Here is a 21,920-nt window from a genome sequence, read left to right as displayed (position 1 = left end):
CTTCACACCCTCGGGGCCTATATCTGGACCGGCTCACTAGGCCCAGGTTTGATAACCTCTCCCTCCACCTCAAAGGAGTTCTTCTTCCTGACCCACATCAGAAAGGGCCCAGGGGACCTTGGGCAGATGAACTCACCTCAGGAGATGTTTCGTAGTAATTAGAAGACCGTACATCATCTTTTTGGTGACTGCATGCACCCTGGACGTTGAACCCTGAATCAGGCAATCTTTTGACAAGTAATGGTGTCTCTGTTTTGTCACATCCCCACTGGGTCCCAGAAGGACTCACTCCTTCAGGGGCTGCATTTTGCTCCCTCTAACCCTTTTCACTCATAATTCTCTGCTTCACCCTAGCTCTTTTCTCAGCTTTCCTTTAAATCCAATGGGGACTTTTAAGGGTTTGTCTCTGCAAGAGGGACTGGGTCTGCTCTTTCCAGGAATGTCATTTGGGGTTGGTGAGATCTGTCCGGGGCCCTGAGCCCATTCACTATCTTAAAGAGCCCCCCACTTTACCACCTTTGGGAGCCAGACATCCCCCTTCCAGAGCGTTTGACCATCATTGAAGACAGGGGTCACTGCCAGGGCTCCTGGGTGACTCGCCACAAAGAACCGCGGGGATTTCACTTTCCCGCACAGCCAGAGGAGTGTTTCTTATCCTTTCTTGGGGCCAGCGTATCTTTTAGAATCACCCAGAAGTTGTCTGCTCTCCTGCCCCGAGTCCCCAGTTTAGAATTCCTGTCCTAGGGGGACTGAGGGGCTGGGGGCAGGGGAGGCTTGTGAGAGCTGACGGCCCCAGACAATGGTGACTGCACTTTGGGACAGACACCCACTGCTTGACATGTGTGTGACGTGGTCACCTTCCAAGGTCGTCCTGTGGAATTAGGTGTCCTACCTCGAGGTCATCTGTAGTTGCTTTGCTGACAATTAGTTGAATCTGATCCCTGCCACCCAATTCAGGGTCACAACCAATTCATCGGGGTTAGTATCCCTGCCCGCCACCCTCGGACCCCGGTTATCTTGGGGCGGGAAGTATCAGAGGGTCTCAGAATACAGGCCAATTATTGGAGATCTGGTATGAATTCCTCAACAGCCAGACAGGGATTTTTTTTTTAAGCCCACATTTTTCCTAACCTCTCAAATTAGGATCTTGATTAGATACTCAAAGAGTTTAAAAGGCCGTTACAGGGCCTTCTAGCCATCATTAGCTTATGGGGTACAATGGGCCCATATATAATGATCATCTCATTAATGCCAAATAAAACTGGAGGTCCTTGGGGATGATTTAAGCGGGAACCTCTAGGGGGTCTTTTCTGCAGGCCCCAGGGTTGATGAGACCACACAGCCTCTCCGGCCTTTCCTCTCTTGGAAACCTCGGAAGGGGCACCCACCTATCTTGCTTTTTGCTTGGATGCTGGCCTCCTGGGGAGCCGTGGCATCTGGCTGCGTTTTAGACACTGTGTCTGCTGGGCAGCTGCAAAGGGAAGGGGTGGTGTGGTCAGGTGGCCCCAGCCAGGCCGAGGCCATGGTGGCCTGAGTTGAGCATAAACGTTTTAAACAGCTCAGTGAAAAGGAGGTCTGGGTCCGGGTGACCTCTCCGTAACGAGAAAACCCCCATCATTCTCCCGAGAGGCCACCTGGATTCTCTGGGGATGCAGGCGCCCCTGTGCAGGCCGGGTGAGTCTGGGTCGTGGATGCGGACTTGGGGGCCAAAGCTGAGCAGGTATCTGGGAGCCTTTGCAGGACCTGCCCCCCTTCCCCAGCCCAGACGCCGGCCTCACCCAGTCATTGATTGTCCCGATTTGTACAGATCGCCTGCGATCCAGGCCGTTTCTTTTGGGGAAATCAAGGTTCCTTGGGCTGGGGTTCTTCAGAGGACTTGCCCCCTTCCCAGCAGGTGAAGAGAAGCAGTTTGGTGTTCCCTGCACTTGCCAGCAAGACGGGGCCTAGTGTTCCTGCCCGATCCTAAGAGGATTTTCTGGTCTTGCTTAGAGCCTGTAATCTGGGTTCTGAATCAGCAGGACCAGGAGTGCAACTCCAAGTTACTGACCTTGACGGTTGGCGCTGGGTGGTCCTGACACTGGGTAGACCAGGCCGTAAGGACTAAAGCAGAACCCGGGACGGTGACGCTTTGTGGGAAGTGGAGACCACCAACAAACCAGAGAGGGTTGCACAGCTTGCCTGGAGGGGGGCGTTTCCTGGGCCTCATCACCCTCTGCCTGCGGGCGTGGGGGGCAGCACGTCAAGGGAAGGCTGGCCTGAGACCCTAGAAGAAGCCGTCATGGGCCCTCCCTGAATGCAGGAGGCAGGCGTGTCCCATGAGGCTGCCCCGGCCCCTGGGGGTGTGCCCCTGTGTCCCGGAACCACGGGCCTGCTGCCATCACCCAGGTCCTGCCATCCCCCCCGAAGACATCCAGGCAAGGCAGCCTCCCCGTGGTCACGCGGCCCCCTCCTCTGTTCTCCTGCCTAGGATTGGGGTCCTCTCCCCATTTCGCCCTCCTTCTGGTAACCTCGGGGCCGCTGAGACTGCCTGCCTGCTCAGGATCTGAGATGGGGCCTGGCATAGTTATGCCCCCTGCTCACTCTTCCGCCTTCACTCCAGGCCTGCCCTCCACCGTGGGGCGGGACCTCCAGAATCAGCCTCTGTCCAGCAGAACATGTACCTGTTGGCTTAGTAGGGTTCAGTTTAATAGCACATGCACTTATTAAACGCCCACTGTACACCTAAACTGCTCCGTGCCTTTGGGCTTCAGCCCAGGTGGAAAGGAAATGGTCTAAGGAAGTAACCGGGCCTCTTGCTGAGCTCACCCCTCAGTTTTGACTTTTCTCTGAGAAATAAAATATGAAGCGTTGGTTAGCAGGCGAGTTTCTCCCAGACAGTGTAGATTATACAGCGTGTCAGCATCCGGCTCATGTCCAGACGAGAATGAACGGTCTCTAAAGTGACAACAAATCCTTTTGTTATTTTGCCAGGAGAGAGATGAATATTAAACGTAATTTCTCCTTTCAGCTTATCTGAGCTGAGAACGTGTGTTACTGTAGTGATTTAAAAATTGGGAGGCAGTGTCTGAATGAGTCGGGAGTGAGGGGGTTCGTGGTTCTGGGGGGTGCGTCACGCTGCAGGGACGGGGAGGGGCCCTCCCATGTCCACTCTTCTCATTCTCTGAGGCAGGAGGGTGACTGTAAGAGGCGTGGAGTCATCACGGGGTGGGGATGGGAGGCAGGCGACCCTTTGAGATGAGAGTGAGGGGGTCACGGACTCACATGGTGATTGAAGTCCATCCTGGACGTGAGCAGGGACCTCTGAGATGCTTGGGGTCGGACACCACCCTGGGCCCCTTAGTGCCCGCTCACCCCCAGGGACCAAAGGGCCACCACCAAGGTCCTGCCACTGGCCTGGCTGGGGTCTCCCCCTGGGGCCTGCACGCAAACCCCCTCCCCTACCACGGCCGTTCACTCAGGCTGGGATCTCTGATTCTCTCTCACATCCCACGTTTGGAGGGCAGCGTGGAGGGACAGCTGTGACGGTAGTGACCTCCACGGACCTCTTTCCAAAAGGCTTCCTGTCTGTGGAAGGGCAGCCTGAGTTGGTTCCTCAGTGAAGCCAGCCTTTCCTCAGACAGATGACCGCACTGACCACCTTACCCTCCACCTGGACCTGGCAAACTTTGCTGGATATGGTGGCGCTCAGACATTTGCTGCACATCTGCCCCTTGATCAAACTGTTCCTGCAGCCTTTCCCTACCAGCACATGGCCAAACCTACCCCCTCTCCGGGAGTGGAGGCATCTAGCTGGTTCCCGCCCTGGGGGATGGGCTGGGCCACAGTGCTGAGCACAGCAAACAGACCCCAACTTCTAGCTCCTTAACACGGGGCCGGATCCCGGGCTGTGAGCCTTGGGCCTTTCCAGATCCGCACCTTAGCCAGAGCTTTGGGGGCCGTGAGAAGGATTTCTCCACCTGCTCTCCATCGCGGCCTTGAAAACTCACACAATTCTGTTGGCCTTTGGGGTTTGGTTTCTCTGCCTGAAGCTGCCGTGGCCCCTCTTGTCCTCACGCTAGAGAGGCCGTGTGTCTACCCTGGGTCCTCCAGGGGCTGCAGGGGCAGTTCTTTTTGTGCCCCGCCCCCGTCAGCAGGGCATTTGCAGCGCTCACCACAGGGACCAGAAGCAGAGCCCAGCTGCCCCGCCATGCAGCAGTTCCGCCAGCAGAGGGCGCCCAAGGATAGCATCCCCACTGGAAGCTGCACTGACCCCCCCGCTCTGCCACGCGGGCCATCTGGTTGACCTTGTTACAGTTCTAAAGAAGGGGTGGGTCTGATGATGGGCTCTGTTCTTGCCCAGGACCGTGGGCTGGGCTTCAGCGCTCTGCAGCATGCTGGGCGTGAGGCAGCTTCAGCCGCAGGGCCTTGTCCTTCCTCTGCCGGGTGTCCCCGTTGACACCTCTCGGGCTCGCTTCTTTGGCCTGGTTCTGAGAAGCACACTGACTTGGGTTGAGCCTTCCTGGCTGTGCATCGATAGCCCAGCTCTCTTGTCAGCCCCGGGCCCTCGCTCTCGGGGGAACTGCAAATTGCACACAGAGAGAACCAGGATGGATGGAAGGAGGGGGCTGAGATTTCCTCTCCCGTCCGTGGCGGCAGGGCGTGAAGGGCGTGCGTGTGGAGGATTCTAGAGCAGCCTTGTGCCCTCGGCAGGGCCAGCGCAGGTCTGGCTTCTAATGGCCTCAAATTGTTTCTGGCCTGTGTTGTAAGGAACTCTCCCTCCCACCAACATACCAGGGTTTGGGTTTTCCTTTTAAATTTGTAGTCTTTTGATTTATTTTACTTTTTCTCTGATTTGCGTGTCAACCAGGAAATGTCAAAAAGTGCAACTCTAGTCATGATCCGCTGCCTCTTGCTTTCCTTCCCCTCTTCTCTCTCTCCTCCCTCCCTCCAGAGGGCGCAAAATGAGACACACTCTGCTAGGCACAGCTTTAGGCACTGCAGAGGGTAAAAGACGCATCTGAAACAGCGCCTGCCCAGAGGAAGCTCACATTCTAGAAAGTTCTAAGAAGGATTTATACATAGATGTATTGAGGTGTGGGAACTGAAAAAGATAGCATTGAAGGCTCACAGTTGGAAGGACCAATCAGGTTTGCATTTGGACTGAGCCTCGAAGGGGGTAGGTTTGACCATGTGGTGTTAGGGGAAGGCTGCAGGAACAGTTTGATCAAGGGGCAGATGTGTAGCAAATGCACCACCATATCCAGAAGATGTTGCCAGGTCCCTGAGCTGGTTTGTTTGTAGAGAGCTGTGGCTGGGCATGGTTGGGGGCTTCGCGACTGCCTTATCTCTGTCCTCTGTTCCAGCATCTGCATTTCCCGAGGACTTCTCCATTCTAACCACTGTGAAAGCCAAGAAAGGCAGCCAGGCCTTCCTGGTCTCCATCTACAATGAGCAGGGCATCCAGCAGATCGGCCTGGAGATGGGCCGCTCTCCGGTCTTCCTCTATGAGGACCACACAGGGAAACCGGGGCCGGAGGACTACCCCCTCTTCAGAGGCATCAACCTGTCAGATGGCAAGTAAGTGGTACCACTCAGCAACCCACTCCTTCTCCTGCTGGAGGGTCGGGGCAGGTCACCTAAAGCCCCTGGCCGATCTGGGGACCTTATAGCAGAATGTGCTTTACAGCAGGATGGTGCCGACATGCCCGCAGGTCGGAGAGATCACTGGGCTTGGAGTCCTGGGAGCTGGGTCTTGGTCTGGGCTCATCCTCTGTGGCTCTGGGGAGGCCTTCTTCTCCCTGGGCCTCCACGTCCCCTTTGTAAAATACACTACGCTGTATCAGATGCTAGCCTCTTAGTATCCGAAGGGACACGGGAGGCTGTGTAGTTATACCCAACTTCTTCCAGAAAGGATTTAAGGTATCCTTAAGGATACAGACACATATGTGAGAGTGAATGATTTAAAAAAAAGAAAAAGAAGTCAGGTCTTTCCAGAATTCTCTGTTGGATGCATCCCTGAACCCCGGTAGTTTGAAATTAATTGGCTGACACGTCTGAGGCTACGTGCTGTGATCCTTGAAGACCTCAGGACGTGATTTCTGCATTTCTAATTGAGAGTTTCACATAGATCCATCAGTCCCACCATTTCCCGTCAGACTTGGTTTCTCCGGCAGCCTGCATTTGCTGTTGGGGGTTGAGATGGTACATAGGGAAGTACTATCAGGTCTCCCCACCCTTGACCCACTGACCAGCCCACTACAGGCTTCAGGGCTGTGCTCCAGGCTGCACAGCTGGTCCCATCCCAGAGATGAGAGACCTGATTTTTGAGTCCAGTGGGTCTCACGTGGCACGCGGTGTGGACCTGTGCCCACGCCTGTCTGCCCACAGAGGCTCGGCTCTGAACTGCTCAGTCCCATGACACTGCAGGAAAGAGATGTCCTCCTGGGTCCCCAGGGATTTGCGGTTGAGGCACTCGTGTTGGTACTTCGTGACACCAGCCCCCCTTCACCTGCCTGGCTGTCTGTTTCTCTGCAGGTGGCACAGAATCGCTCTCAGCATCCACAGGAAGAACGTCACCTTGATCCTGGACTGTAAAAAGAAGATGACCACATTCCTGGACCGCAGCAATCACCCCGTGATAGACGTTAACGGCATCATTGTGTTTGGCACCCGAATTCTGGATGAGGAGGTGTTTGAGGTAAGCCGGGGCCTGGGCTGTCCCGTGCACCTGGGACGCATGCCTGTCCTCTCCTCGGGGACCTGGGGCCAGCCAGGCCGACGCCGTGTTGCCTGGATCCTGGCGCTCTGCTGGGGGCGGCGGGGGAGGGAACGCCTACTGATGGTCCTGCTTCTGTGAACGGCAGGAGTGATGTCTGCCAGTGGAGACGGGCAGGCGTTCGAACGGGGCCTCGGGCTTTGTGCCCGTGGGGAGGATGAGGTTGGGGTCTCACCTCTCTCGGGGGTCCTACTGGGGCCACGTGCGTAACTATGAGAGGTTTGGGGGCAGGGGAGCTGGCCTCGGTGCAGGCCCGCGGGGCCGGACTCTCCACTGTCTCGTTTGCTGATTCCGGGCCTTGGGCAGGTTGCTCTGACGTTTCTGAGCCTCAGCCTCTCCATCTGTAAAATGGGATCACGAATGCAGCTCCCTCATAGAACGTGGCAAGAATTACGTGGGGCTGAATGCTATAAAGCACCACGGCCTCCTCATAGTAAGCGCTTGATGTGTGTCAGCCTTGATAGCAGCCCAGCGTCGGGGCAGGTGGAAAGGTGGACAGAGCCCAGCTGGTCAGATGTGGATGAGCAAGGACAGATCAGAACAGCCACCTCTACGTGGACGCGGGGGTTGGGGGGATGGGGGAACCAGTGTGTGGTGGGTCCGTGGGTCCTGCCGAAGCTGGCAGCTGCTCAGCACAGCAGGAGTCCAGGACGGCCACGGCCTGTGCACAGCAGGGTGGGCTGGGTGCCTGGATTCTGCAGGCGCTGCCAAATTTTGCGAGTTATGGTGACACACCCTCTGAGCATGACTCTGACCCCAGTTGCCCAGAGACCCGGGATGAACTGCAGACGGCTGGGCTGTCCTCAGCCAGGCCTGAGCGGCTTTGGGGTCCTTCCGGGGAGCTACTGTCAAAGGCTTGGGGATCGCACCGACTGGGATTAAGTTTTTGCCGGTGTAGACCTCTTGCTGGCGGGAGGATCCGGGTAAAGCAGGTGGCTTTGGTGAGATTTAGGACTTATTTGTAAAACGTGGGTATTAGTCGTGTTGCCTCGAGAGGTGCTGGGGGCTCACCTGGGCTCATCTGAGAAGCGCTGGGCTTGGGTACCTGCTCAGCGCCCGGGAGCCTGGGTTGCTGCCGCCACCCTTGCTCGAGGTCTGAATGCGGAGGTGGGTCCGTGTGCCAAGGCTGGGGTTTGAATGCATGTACCGCGTGGTAGCTTTTCTGCGCTGTTGCCAAATCTTCCTGATTTCTAGTGCCTTTTGTGTGCTGATGGTGTGTCTTTTATTGTAACGATTCAGGAAAAAGCTTTATCTGTCTTTTAAAAAAATAAGGATCCTAAACCAAATCCTGCTTCCTTGATTTTCTGAGGCAGTTTTCCCATGAGCACAAATCTGTTAAGACTCCGGTGCTGTAGGGAAGCACTAGGAAAGTCAGGGCTGGGTTCAAGTCCCAGCTGCACTGTTTACGTGCTGTGAGATCCTGGGTGACTGCCTAGCCTCTCTGAAATGCTTGTGTGGGTGAGGTGTGTTTAAGGACCACCGAGGCATATGCGTGGCCCACGGCCAGCATTCCGTAGCTGTTACCCACGTTTATGATTAGAGAAGGAAAACAATTTATAATTATCAAAAAGAAATGCAAGAGAAGAACAAATATCATATATTACCGCATATACGTGGAATCTAGAAAAACGGTACAGATGAACCGGTTTGCAAGGCAGAAATAGAGACACAGATGTAGAGAACACACGTATGGACACCAAGGGGGGAAAGTGGGGTGGAGGGTGGTGGTGGGATGAATTGGGAGATTGGGATTGACATGTATACGCTAATATGTATAAAATAGATAACTAATAAGAACCTGCTGCATAAAAATAAATAAATAAATAAAATTCAAATTAAAAAAAAAAAAAAAGAAATGGATCTCAGATTGGATAACTCTGGTTTCCTCCTCTGTTTAGCCTCCCAACAAGCTGAGTAGGTCTTGCTCTGCGGCTGAGAGCATGCAGGCTTTTGATTGAATCCGTGGCTCAGAAATATGTTCAGCGTTCTGGGGGGGCCCCTTCTTCCTGGTCGTGGCTTTCGATTTGAGGGAGAGTGTCTGCCAGGCAGCAGAGATTTTTGTTGACCACAAGCTATTCACGTTCTGAAGGAGGTGATTCCGTAGCCCTGGACTTTCCTGGCTGTTGGATGTGTCCACATCGGAAAATGTGACCTGTGTTTCCTAATGAAGACCAGTGAGCTAGAGGCGGTGATGCCCTTGGGGGCCCCAGAACATCATTTTTTGTTTTTTTTCCTTCAGAGAGCAAGGATAAAGTTGGGTGGGTTGGCCTCATATCCCCAGCCCCCATTTGTCTCGTGGCGAGTGAAACAGAATTTTTATAAATAAAAGTGATTTAACTCTTGACTTTCCAGTACATTCCAAATAACGACACTTGCCATTTTTAACCACTTTGGTTTCTGGAGAAGTCTCTTTAAAAGGAGGGGCCAGCACCATTGAAAACGATTTCCCAGCAGCCACGTTCTTCCTCGGGAAGGATGACTTCCCCTCATTAAAAGCCAATTTGTCCCGAAGCTCTTGGAGGCTCTGGGGGAGCCGGAAGGATTCTGGGTACTTTGGTGGAGGGCCAAGTCGCCGCTGGCATACGCTGGGTTTTGTGATGTGTGCTGTTTCCAAACAGGGATTTACTGAACTCTAGAGAGTCTGTTGGGGCCGCTGGGGTTTTTCCTGGGGTGCGCGTGGGCACACAGAGGCCCCCTTTATCCACAGAGAGAGCCGGGGATGGAGACCGTCAAGGCCAAGACAAACACTTCCTGTAGTGCAGCGCCCGGTTTTAGCCAGACTGTACCGTGCCCGGGGCCTCCCTGGTGCCACTGCTGGCCTGGGTGTGTGGCTGGGGCAGGTGGCAGCAGCCCCCGCTCCCTCGGCCTCCCCAGCCCCTGTTTGAGCCTGGCTCTGATGGGGTCGCCCCGCTATACGGGGACATTGGACATCCCGTCCTTCCAAAGCCACCCAGGGAGGAAGCGAGGTGCATAGCAAGGTCCCCCAGGCCTTCATGCTCGTCCTCTCCGGCTGACGGCCTGGAGCCCACACTGAACCTGTCCGAGCCCAATGTCCGCATCTGTAAAATGGGTGCGACGGGGCCAATGCTAGGGGTCGTGGGGTGGCCCGATGGAATCTCTGTAAAATGCTGCACCTGTGAGGACCATAGCGAACCACACCGACCAGAGCCCTGGCAGTCAGAGCGGGTGGCCCACCGTCAGCATCCACCTGCATTGACCTGTCAGCCATGGTAGCGGCTGTGACCAACGTCCGCTCCCTCTGTGGTGGCACAGGGCCACGAGCTGTCCCTTATCTCACCGTGCCAGTTAGGTGCTGGACCTCCGCCTTAGAGGTGAGGGCCCTGAGCCATGCAGGGGGTGGGGCCGCCTGGCCTCACGGGGCCCCCCGCTCCTGTGCCCAGAAACCCAAAGGGAAGGGACTGGCTGTGGGTCGCGCTGCCCTGGGCAGGGTGCGTGCTCCCGGCCAGAGCCCCCAGGCGGGGACTGTCCCTCAGGGTGCCGTGGTGTGCTCTGGAAGGGGCTCGGGCTGGCTCCCTGGTCACCGCTTTGCCGCCCACCTCGCTGACCTGGCCAAGCCCCCGTCCTTGCCCACCTGTTTCCAGGTGGAGCGTGTGCCCTACAGGGCTGCCTGAGGACCTGCCTGCGGGGGGCGTCCGCAGTGATATTCCTGGGGAGCTGCGTGTCCTGTGTCCTGTCCCTTCTCCTGGGGTGTACCCGTGCCCTGGGACCCGTGAGCAGCTGGGGGTCCCGGGGCTTCGTCCCACCCCCGAAGGGCCCGCCGTCGGGGGACGTGGAGGGTATTCTTCGGACCCTTATGAAGCGGGGACCTGCGGGCCTCCCTGTGCAGGAGAAAGTCTTGTTTTCACCCCGGGCTTAGGACAAGCTTTGTGTTTTCGGAAAGAGACAAGACTGCCAGGAGAGCGAGTGTGTCTGGCAGGAGGGGGAAGTGGCTATATTTCATCAGTGGGAAACCTGGGTGGGAGGCCAGGCAGGGCCATCAACAGGGCCCTGTGACAACACGCCGCCTGTGTGCTCTGCCCTCCCTGCACCAGAGAGGTTGAGTAACCTACCGAAGGTCACCCAGCAAAACTGCAGCGCAGCGGGGTTGGTCTGTTGTTGCTGAGAGCCGATGGCCTGTCCTGATGTCGTGGCGGGTGTGACAGTCACGGCAGCCCCTGCATCTCTCTAGCCACCTGACCAAGGAAACCAGGACCCTCCCCAGCCAGGGCACATCCCTGGTGGTCCCGATGGTGCTGGTGGGTGCCTGGCCTTGCTCCAGGCTGCTCAGTTCCCATCGTCCTGCACAGGCCCCGGGGACACCGGAGTCCCCTGGCCTGTGGGGTCTGAAGCCCTGGAACCTTCCGGGAAGAGCCAGCATGAGCTGCTAGCAGGGGCAGTGGCTGCCAGAGCTAGCCTTCCCTGCGTGACTGGTGACCTGCACAGCACGCTTCCCCGGGCCAGGCTCTCAAACATGGGACTGAACTGGTGGGCCCTGCACCCGCCCTGGGCTCACCTGCGGTCCTGGAGCCGGCGGGTGTTCCAGATGGAGGGGTCTGGAGGGTGGGACTGGGGGGCAAGCCAGAGCCTGGTGCTTGGCCGGGGGAGGGCGTCTGCTCTGGGTCCTGCAGGGGAAGGACCCTCCTCTTGGGTCCTCGAATGGAGGGGGATGTGGAGGAGGAGACCTGCCCTGGGGGACGGGGAGCCGGTGAGTTCTGAGCCCAGAGCCAAGTCTGCTTTTAAGCTGTTGCATGTTTCAAGGGGCAGCAAGACCGAACAGACTACAAACTGCAGCTTTTCTCCACGGAATCCCCGGGTGCTGGCAGGGAAAGAATGGCATTGCGTTCAAGTAACGGTCCTGCCATCTGTCTGCTCTCCTCGGCCATTTGGAAAGACCCAGTGGTTTACTTAATCCCTGATTCCCTTTTTCCAGGGGCCTGTCTTTTCCACTGACATGGTCTTTCTTGGAATTTAGCTTTCCCGGGGCGGGAACGGGGCCACGGCCGGGGAGGTGCTTTCCCAGCGATCCACGGAGCCGGCCCGGGATGGCTCTCAGGAGTGCCGACTCACCCTCCTCGACGTGCGGGGTGCCTGGCCTCAGGGTCTCGAAGGAGAGGCAGCAGTGAGCTGGTGTCAGAGGCCAAGGCTGTGACCTGTGACTCTTGACTCTGGGAACATCCCATCATTGATCACTTGCCCGGAGCCCCCTGGGGTGCAGGACACTGGTTGATCTAGAGGCTACAGAGCAGACAGACGTGCACCTGGGCGACGAGGGGTGTGGTGATGGGTGAGCTGCAGGGCCGGGTAGCATGAGGCCTCCGGTGTCCTGTCACACCCGGGGACGGTGCTGGAGGAAGCACGCGTCTTGCCGGTGGCGTTGAGCCTGGTGCTGCTGGGTCTGAGCGTGACCCTCATTTGCACTTTACTCCCTTTCTGTCTGCCTTCCCACAGCTTTGTCAATTTGACACCAACGTCTCTCTAGAGAGGGGCTGCAGACAACTTCTAGAGTGCGCTTTTCCCTTCCTTGGAAGGTGGTGCATTTGCGGGGCCAGTGGGCCCACTCTGGGTTCACTTTCGTGTCCATTCAGACACAGGTGGGTACGATGGGGATACGGCCAGAGGGCATCTGCGGGCAGCGAGCAGCTCTGCGGGCTTGTCTGGGGGTGTCTCTGCGCCTCCATCCCCACTAGTTGGCAGTGTTCACAGACCAGGCGCCCCTCCCTGGGTCCACGGGTGTTTTTCCAGTTGGCGTTGCCGGGTAGACCGGTGCTGGGAATAGGAGGACCTGGGCTCTCCGGGTGGGAAGCGCGGCTGTATCTGGAAATCGGGCCAGTGCGTTCAAGACTGATGCCGAGGTCGGCCAGCTGCACACACAGCCCCCCACGTTCTCAGAGATCAAGACTCAGAGCGAACCATCAAAGACCCCTGACGAATGCTCTGCCCTGGCACGCAGAGCCGCCGTGGAAGGCCCAGCGTCTGCGCGGCAACTATCACGGTCGAGGCCGTGTACTCGGACTTCAGTCGGTGGCGCGGAAGCTCCCAGGGCTAAGTCTTGGGTCCAAGTCCCCGAGGGGGCAGCTCAGACCCAGCCTTTCCTACCACAAACCGCACGTCCTGGGCAGGGCCTGGCTGAGGACCATGCCCACCCTGGTCCCTGCCGTCTCCTTCGCGTCCATCCGTGCATCGCCCGGGAGCCGTGCCCTGCTGCGTCAGGCCACGTGAGGCGGCAGCCCTGTGCCCAGCAAGACAGACCCTAGGGAAGCAGAGGGGCGTGAGTGAGTCAAGGTCAGAGGCCCCTCTGCTTCAGCCCTGCCCACTTCACAGGGACCTTCCCTGATTCCTGGCAAGAACAGGGATGTTGCAGTCTCCGTGTGTTTCCTGGGACCCCAGAAACAAATGTCTCCAATTTGGTCTCTTAAAAAGACAGGAGTTTATTATTTCCTGGTTCTGGAAGCTGGAAATCTGCAGTCTGAAATGGGTGGGGCAGAGCTCCCACCAGGGGCTCCAGGGGAGGGTCCTTCCTGCCTCTTCCAGCTTGGAGGGCAGTGGGCGTGGCCAGGCCCAGCAGCAGGTGGCATAATCTGGAAGGACGCTGCCTCGGGTGGCCTGACAGGGCGGGGAAGTGCTCCTGGGGAAGCACAAGCCCAGGTGTCCCTGGCTGTGGCCGCGTCACTCCTGTCCCTGCTCTGTGCTCACCTGGCCTCTCCTCTCCTCCCTGCGTCTCTGTTCTGTCTGCCTCTTATAAGGACGCAAGTCATTGGATTCGGGGTCTGTCTTAATCCAGGCTGATTCTCTTCTTGAGATCCGTCACTTAACTACACCTGTGAAGACCCTGTTTCCCAGTAAGGCCACATTTCCAGGTTACAGGGATGAGGACTTGGCCCTGGGGTGGGGGGCCCCTATCCAGCCCACTGCCCAGGCCAGCGTGGGGAGGGGCTGCTCCCCATTAATGCCTGCAGGGCACGTGCGGGTAATTAAAAGCGCGTCTCTGGGCATGCATATTTGCTTGTTTTCAAATCGAGGTTTTTCTCGGGCTGCTGAGTTGTGTCTGCCCAAGGAGGCCGGGGGGGTAAGCTCTTGCCGGCTGGAGGGGCTAGGGGGCCAGCCCTGTGCGCGGCTCCCGGCTTGAATGGGCGGCTGACTGACCAGTGAAGGAGTGGGCAGGGAGTTTGAAGTGCGTTTTTGTCTCCATTTCGGGTGCAGGAGAGGCTGAGCTGTGGGCAAGCCGGGGCCAGGACTCTGCCTGGGGCAGGTGGTCTGCAGCCTGTGGGCTGGGGAGGGTGTGACCACTTAGCAGAGGCTCGTGGCAGCAGGATGACAGTGAAGGAATCGCATGGTCTCACGTTAAATGTCTCCGCCAAGGGGCTTTCACCTGGAGTCGCTCCTCGGGTGGGCAGTGATTTTCAGGGGGTGTGGGTGCTCTCCTGGGTCGTGCTGGGTGTTCATGATCTGTGTTGAGCCCAACAGTGGGTGGGGGACCTCTCTACCTGGGCCCGGCAAGGAGGGGTCCAGAGAGACCCCAGAGCATCAGGCAGGCCCTGCTTTGCCCATGTGCTTCGGGACCCGGCTCCTCCTGCTGCCAGGCCCGAGAGGGCTGCGGGTTTGTTGCATGGAAACTGTGAGCTACAGGCCCATGTCCCAACCCGACAGGCTGGCGCAGTGCTGGAGGCCGGCCTTGTGGCGTCACGCGGCTTACAATGGACTCTCTGATCTGTGGGTCCCCAGGGAGGGTGGTGCCCGGTGACCCGCAGGCCGCAGCGGCTCAAGAGGAGGGCACTGGGGACGGACTGGGTCGTGTCGGAGGAGGGTCAGGGGTCTATGGCTTTCCCGGAGGGTCGGGCCGTTGCTGCCGAAGCTTGTGGATGCTGAGTCCCGCGGTCCCGCCGGCAGTGGCAGTGGGTGGGATGGGGAGGTGAGGGTAGTGGCCGAGGGGAGCCCACCCACTTGAGCCAGGGAGCTGCCGGTGTAGACGGCTGGAGGGTGAGGGGGTCCTGCCGGTGCATGGCCTCCTTCTTTACCACAGCCAGCCGCTGAAGCGGCCCTGGCCTCACTTACCGTCCGCAGGGCCTTGGGCAATCCCAGGACTCAGCTTGCTCGCCCTGAAGGTGGGACTGCTGGGCTTGCGGTGACGATGGACGGCCACAGTGCCTGACAAAGCCCTCGGCCCGCCAGCCAGCACTGGGCGTCCCGCTTCTGTCAATGATGCTGGTGGAGGGCCCCTGGAGGGGGGGACACAGGTGTCACATGAATTCTCGGGGAGGGAGTTTCTTCTTATGATGGTTCTCATGATAATAATGGATTCTCGCAGCTGTTGTTACCACCCCATGCTATAGGCGGGCGGATTCCGAGACGGGAGCGGGGCCTGAAGGTCTGCAGGCTCAGCTGGCAGGGAGAGCAGCGGGGATTCGATCCTCACCTGCAAACCCTGGGCATGGGCTGTAGCTGGGCGGCTCTGGGGGTGCAGTGAGACCCCCCTGAGGGGCAGAGGGGAAGGCGGGGAGGGGCTGGCCCCCAGCGCCGTGCCTCCAGGCTGGGAACCCTTGTGACCCCTTCCACCGCCTCCGGGAAGAGAGCCTCCGAGATGGGGGTCAGCGCACGAGGTTGCTGGGTGCCCCCTTCTCGAGGGTGCTCTGGGGTTGGAGGGGCCGGTGGCGGGGGGACCCGATAACAGTTGTCCGGAGCATTCGTCAGAGGTCTTTGATGGTCTTGATCTCTGAGGACACGGAAAATCCATCTCAGCTCATTTCTGACTGTGCCACCGTGGATTTTCCTGGAAGCTCTCAGCACCGGGAAGGTCAGGTGTGTGTGCGGGCTGCACTGTTTGGTCTCCTTCTCCTGATGAGTCTTCACAGAGCCCAGGGGATGTGCATAGTGTTGGCTCCGTAGCACATGTGGGGAACCTGGAGCCCAGAGAGGTAAAGCCACCTGCTCAAAGTCACACAGCAGGGAAGTGCAGGGCTGGATTTCGGGCCCAGGTCTGGAGCATTCCCTGGATCAGATGGGGGCTGCTGGGTCCCCAGTGTCAGACTTCTGTCCCTGTCCCTTTGGGGGTCTCGCTCTCCAGCCTGATGGAGCCCCTGTTTGCTCACTCCCCTCTCGGGGGTGACCCTCCAGCCGGCCCCTGGATCTCAGTCCTTCCTGAGCTCCAAGGACTATGAGTGTCTCCACTCAAAGTGAGCCCCCTCCCCCCCCAGGCCTGGCCCTGCTCACTTTCAACCCGGAATCGCCGTTTTCTCTCATCTGAGCTGCATTTTCCAGGCCCCTCCAGGCGATGTCTATCCAGCTGCGGCCGGTCCAGAGTCTCTCCACAAGCAGGTCTTTCCAAAAGGTCCAGGGACTGACCAGGCGGCAGCCGGGACTTGAGGGCACTGCAGTGACTCTTGACCCTTGTGGAGGCCTGGAATTCTACAAATCAATTAATATAAATAATTCTGCAAGTTAATTTCCCTGAGCACACACCACCTTCTCCAGAGCCAGCCCCACTGCTTGCAGTTAACGCCCCCGGGAGGCTGTGTTTGAGGCCACTTCTCAGGGATTGGGTCGTGTGGATTGTCCCCACGAGTCAGCCACACTGTGTCACCCCATCCTTCCCACGTCCAGCAGTGTGTGTTTGCGGTCGAGGTTGCCGGGTCTGGGGCAGAGCCTGGGACCTTGGCCGGCGTCGTGCCGCATGGCCTCAGTGCTTGAAGGGAGGCTGGATCGTGGCACAGAGTCTGCTCAGAACGGGGGTGCTGGCCTGGAGCGTGTGGGGCAGCCTGGGCCTCTAGAATCAACCCCGCCCCACCACGCCCCTGCCTGGCCCCCCACGGGGAAGTGTGTGTTCTGCATGCAGTGAGTCCTTCTCGTGGCTGTGGACCTGCGGAAAGACCTGCGTGGGGTCTGTCACAAACGATGCCAAGTTACTCTCATTGGCTGACAGAATAAGATGCCGCAGAAAGGTCTTTCAGGTTGGGACCGTGTTCTAGAACCAAGGAAGTGAAATTCAGTGAAGGTGAATGTGTATTTCTGCACTTGGGTTCAAAACAAGCAGCTGGCAGGTGCGGGATGGGGAGATGCGGGTGTAGGACACTCCCGTGGAGGAGGTGCAGGGGTCTGCGCGTGGCAAGCCCGTTAGCAACCATGGGTGTGATGGCGGCATCACAGTGATGCGTTCGGAACAGAGGGTGGGATGATCGAGGGGCTGGACGTGCGCGGCGGAGGCTGAACTAAGACCTGAGGTCTGTGCCTAGAGTGGGGCGGCAGGATGGAGACGGAGCCGGTGCCTGAGGTGGAGCGTCTCGTCCAGGGGTATGGGGTGAGGCAGTGGCAAAGTGAGGACCACGGAACAGGGCGTTCACACATATGAACCTTCAGCATCCACCTCCTCTACCAGGGCCCGGCTCTGAGGCCACTGCCTTCAGGATGCCTTCCTTGACCTCGCCAGGCAGAGGAGGTCACCTGGGCACCTCCTGAGGAATCAGTGAGAGCTTGAGATTTGCAGTCAAGGACACTGATTTATTTGTCTTTGTGTCAATAAGCTTATCATAGGGGTGCTAAAAATGCTGGTTGAAAGGGTGAAAGAATGAATAAACAGAGCTGACTGCCTTCAGAGGGAGAGGGTAGTGAGCCTTTGTCAGGGATCCAGGGCTGATGGTGATGGTGGTGATGGTAATGATGATGGTGATGTTGTTGGTGATGATGATGGCAATGGTAGTGGTGGTGAAAGTAGTGATGTTAACGATGGGGATGGGAGTGGGAATGGTAATGGTGGTTATGGTGGTGGTGATGATAATGTTGGTGATGGTGATGGTGGTCATGGTGGTCAATGGTGGTCCTCGTGATGGTGATGATGGTGGTGATGGTAGTGATGTCAATGATGGGAGTGATGGTGGTGGTAGTGGTGGTGATGGTAGTGATGTTAACGATGGGGATGGGAGTGGGAATGGTAATGGTGGTTATGGTGGTGGTGATGATAATGTTGGTGATGGTGATGGTGGTCATGGTGGTCAATGGTGGTCCTCGTGATGGTGATGATGGTGGTGATGGTAGTGATGTCAATGATGGGAGTGATGGTGGTAATAGTGGTGATGGTGGTGATGATGATGGTGATGATGGTGATGGTGACAGTGGTGGTAATGATGGTGGTGATGGTGGTAATAGTGATGGTGGTGGTGATGATGGTGGTGATGGTGGTGGTCATGATGATGGCAATGATGGTGGTGATGGTAGTGATGTTAATGATGGGGATGGGAGTGATGGTGGTAATAGTGGTGATGGTGGTGATGATGATGATGGTGATGATGGTGGTCGTGGTGGTGATGGTTGTGATGGTGATGATGGTGATGGTGATGATGGTGATGGTGATGATGGTGGCGATGGTGGTGATGGTGATGGTGATGATGGTGGTGATGGTAATAATGAGGTGATGGTGATGTTGGTGATGGTGGTGATGGTGGTGATGGTGGTGGTGATGATGGTGATGATAATAGTGATGGTGATGGTGGTGATGGTGGTGGTCATGATGATGACAATGATAGTGGTGGTGATGGGAGTGATGTTAATGATGGGGATGGGAGTGATGGTGGTAATAGTGGTGATGGTGGTGATGATGATGATGGTGATGATGGTGGTGGTGGTGGTGATGTTTTTGTTGGTGATGACGGTGGTGATGGTGATGATGGTGATGGTGATGGTGGTGGCAATAATGGTGGTGATGGTGATGGTGGTGGTGGTGGTGATGATGGTGGTGATGGTTGTGATGGTGATGATGGTGGTGATGGTGATGATGGTGATGGTGATGATGGTGGTGATGGTGGTAATGGTGATGGTGGTGGTGATGGTGATGGTGGTGATGGTGATGTGGTGATGATGATGGTGAAGGTGATGATATTTGTGATGAGGGGGGTGGTGGTGATGATGGTGGTGATGGTTGTGATGGTGATGGTGGTGGTGATGGTGATGATGGTGGTGATGGTGGTGATGGTGATGATGGTGGTGATGATGATGGTGAGGGTGATGATATTTGTGATGAGGGTGATGGTGGTGATGGTGATGATGGTGGTGGTCATGGTGATGATGGTGTTGGTGATGGTAATGATGGTGGTGGTGGTGGTGGTGATGATGGTGATGATGATGATGATGATGGTGATGATATTGGTGGTGATGATGGTGATGGTGGTGATAGGATGGTGATGATGGTGGTGGTGATGGTGATGATGATGGTGGTGATGATGGTGGTGATGGTGGTGGTGGTGGTGGTGGTGGTGGTGGTGGTGATAGGATGGTAATGATGATGAAGTTGGTGGTGATGGTGATGATGGTGATGGTGATGATATTGATGGTGATGCTGGTGATGATGGTGATGGTGGTGGTGATGGTAGAAATGGTGGTGGTGATGGCAGGGATGGCAGTTGCCACTTTGTCTAGGCCTCACCGGGTGCCAGGCCCACCGAGCATCCTGTGTATACCATCACGCTTAGTCCTCAGTGAGGTAGATCTTGTTATCTCCTTTGTAAATGCACATTCGGAGGCCTGGGGAGATTCAGTGATGTGCTTAAGGCCCCACAGCCGGCAAGGGACAGAATCCTGCACCCAGGCCACCTGTGGTCACTGCCTCACCCCTTCCTGCGGTGGTGCCCAGGGTCGTGCTCCTTCCTCTGTGGAGCTTATCATGACACGTGTCCCTGTGCCGTGTGGTCAGTCCAGTGCCCGCAGGCTTGCTGCTCTGAAAGTCTGGGGTAGGGGAAGGACGGGACAGCTTCACTCACGTGCTGCCTAGGCTGGGCTGCTCGCCTAAATGTCTGGAGTGAAATATCTAGGGCCGCATAGCCAATGGGGAAAGGATGTGAGACCCATGCCCTTTATAGAGTCTGGTGGGCCCGTGAGCCAGCCTGGTCCCTGCTGCTGGCTCTGCTGCCCTGTCCCTTGGTCTGGGGATGAGGTGTCCACTCTCTGAGTTCACTAAGGTGACCCTTTAGTCACTGTGGCTAGTTTCAGGTCTGATGAGGCTGGGACTTGACCATCCCCCCACCATCCCTGCCCCTGGCCCCTTCGTGGAGACTCAGGTGTGGCGCACACCGCCTGCACCAGCGCAGGTGTGAGGAGACACCAGGGGCGGGTGGCGCAGGTGAGAATTGGGCTGGGACCAGTGGTGGCCACATAGTGGGGGGAAGGCCACAGACATGGACCATGGAGGCGGGACCTGGGGGGCAGCAGGAAGTGGCTTCCAACTGCACGGAAATCTTTCTTGAGCACTCACTCAGTCACCTGAATGGTGTTGAACTCTTTCTCACGCTGTGGGTGCTGCGAAAATCATAGAAAAAGTGACTTAGACCCCCCTGGCTTGGGCCCTTCCCTTTCCATTGTGTGACTTTCGATGAAAAATGTCACAACAAGATGTAACGTGTGACCTGTTTGGGCCGTGAGAGCTTGAACAGGAAGGGGGACTCGGCAGGTCTTTCATGTGCGAAGTCTCCTGGGACATCAAGAAGGTGGCTCATAGAAGCCCCCTGCCCTGTGTCCCCCAGGCTGGTCCCAGTGTCAGACCCACCAGGCTCCCCTGGGGAGGAAAGCTTTGCAGGGTGGGCAGTGACCACGTGTGCCTGCGTGTCCCCGGCGCTCTGTGCGCACGTGTGCCTGCGTGTCCCCGGCGCCCTGTGCGCACGTGTGCCTGTGTGTCCCCGGCGCCCTGTGCGCACGTGTGCCTGCTCTGTGTCACTTGCTGGGAAGTGGACCCAGACTGGGCCATCCTCACCGGGGCCAGATTTGTGACCGGACCCCTGGCAGCCGAAGGTCGATGCTTCCTTCTTGTTTTTGCTCCGTAGACTGCACGCTCCTCCCCGAGCCTGGGACAAGAAGTATCCGTCCGTCTGTCCTCTCAAAAGACCGTGTGTCTCCATTTACGAGTGTGACGTGCTCTGGCTAAAATCAGCTGCAAAATCCACAGGAAAAGCCAAGTGCGCAGTGGGAGCCCCTCGGGGCCGGCTCGGGTTGGACAGGGAGGGGCCCGTGGTGCAGGGCAGTCCCTGCAAGGCTGGCTTCCCCAGGGCACCCACGGCTTTTTGTTGGAAGGAGGGATGCAGGATTAAATAGCACTGGAGAGAGGAAATGAAAAGCCGGCCGCGTGATTGGAGGGAACAGCGGCACGGACACTCCAGGCTGGGAAGCACGGGGTGAGGGCCTCCCTCATCTGGGCAAAGATGTTTTCCGAGTCCACAGCCCTCAGGGTTGCAAAGCTCTCCAACGAAAACTCTGCAATTTCCTCAGCTCATAGCAGGAGCGCAGCTTGGATAAAATCTCATTATGAGAAAAGGCAGAACTGATTCCCTCAGCAAAATGCTCGGCTCAGCCAAGGCCACCTGTGTCCTGTGTGTCTCGATGGCTGGGGCCTCGCGGGCCGCCTGGCCTGTCCTCTGCAGGAAGATGGACAGCCACTGGCCACCCCGGGCGTCGGGGCTGTGTGGGGAGTGGAATGGCCGTGGTGACCGCCGGGCGTCGGGGCTGTGTGGGGAGTGGAATGGCCGTGGTGACCGCCGGGCTGGTGCTGAAGCTTCTAGGGGGTCTGTAGAGCTTTACTGACCTGGTGGGGGCAGAAATAAGGCGTGCAAAACGAGAAAGCCCTGGGCATCATCGGAGCGAGGGATGCAGTGAAAGCAGCGCACCTGCTTCTCTGGGCAGGTGACGTGGCCACTGCAGGGCAGGCTGCGTGGGGCGCCGAGTCTGGGGCCGGCTCAGAGCTAACCTGAGCAGTTACAGGGTGTGGCCGGCATTGGAGATGTGGAGTCTGGTGTCAGGAGCATACACGAGGAGGGTGGGGCGGGGACCTGCCCCACAGAGGGCTGCCTGGACGAGGTGATGGTGTCGTTTATGGGAGCTGGAAGCGCAGGTTGACGTGTGTGCGGGACCATAACCCTCGGCTCCAGGGAGCCCCCACTCCGTGCCCTTGCGAGAGTGACCACCCCCTGAGCCTCAGTGGGTGCATCTGTGACATGGGGATGAGAGGGAGGAAACGAGGTCCACCTCCCTCGTGGAGGGGCCGGGGGGCAGTGGGCTGGAAAGGGGAAAGGCAGAGGCTTGCGGTGGGCAGTGGGTGCCCGGAAAGCCATCCCGTCGGGTGGCAGGTGGGGTGGGGGGGCGCGTGCAGCCCCAGGCCCTGGGCTGCTGCTAAAGGAGGAGACGGAGCCCCAGCCGC

At 57.7% G+C, this 21,920-nt stretch overlaps 1 protein-coding gene across 3 annotated transcripts in view; it reads left to right on the top strand.

The window, feature by feature from the left end:
• COL5A1 (collagen type V alpha 1 chain) overlaps positions 1 to 21,920 on the top strand; it is a 160,401-nt gene that overhangs the window by 40,906 nt on the left and 97,575 nt on the right. For all 3 annotated transcript variants that reach the window (XM_057549408.1, XM_057549407.1, XM_057549405.1), the window contains exons 3-4: positions 5,343 to 5,556; positions 6,514 to 6,676. In XM_057549408.1, coding sequence (XP_057405391.1) covers positions 5,343 to 5,556; positions 6,514 to 6,676 — 377 coding nt within the window. The remainder of the gene's footprint in view (positions 1 to 5,342; positions 5,557 to 6,513; positions 6,677 to 21,920) is intronic.

This window comes from Balaenoptera acutorostrata, chromosome 6 (assembly GCF_949987535.1).
Source record: "Balaenoptera acutorostrata chromosome 6, mBalAcu1.1, whole genome shotgun sequence".
In the NCBI taxonomy this organism is placed as follows: Eukaryota; Metazoa; Chordata; class Mammalia; order Artiodactyla; family Balaenopteridae; genus Balaenoptera; species Balaenoptera acutorostrata.
Note: the sequence above shows the minus strand (reverse complement) of the source record. Positions and strands in the feature narration are given on the sequence as shown.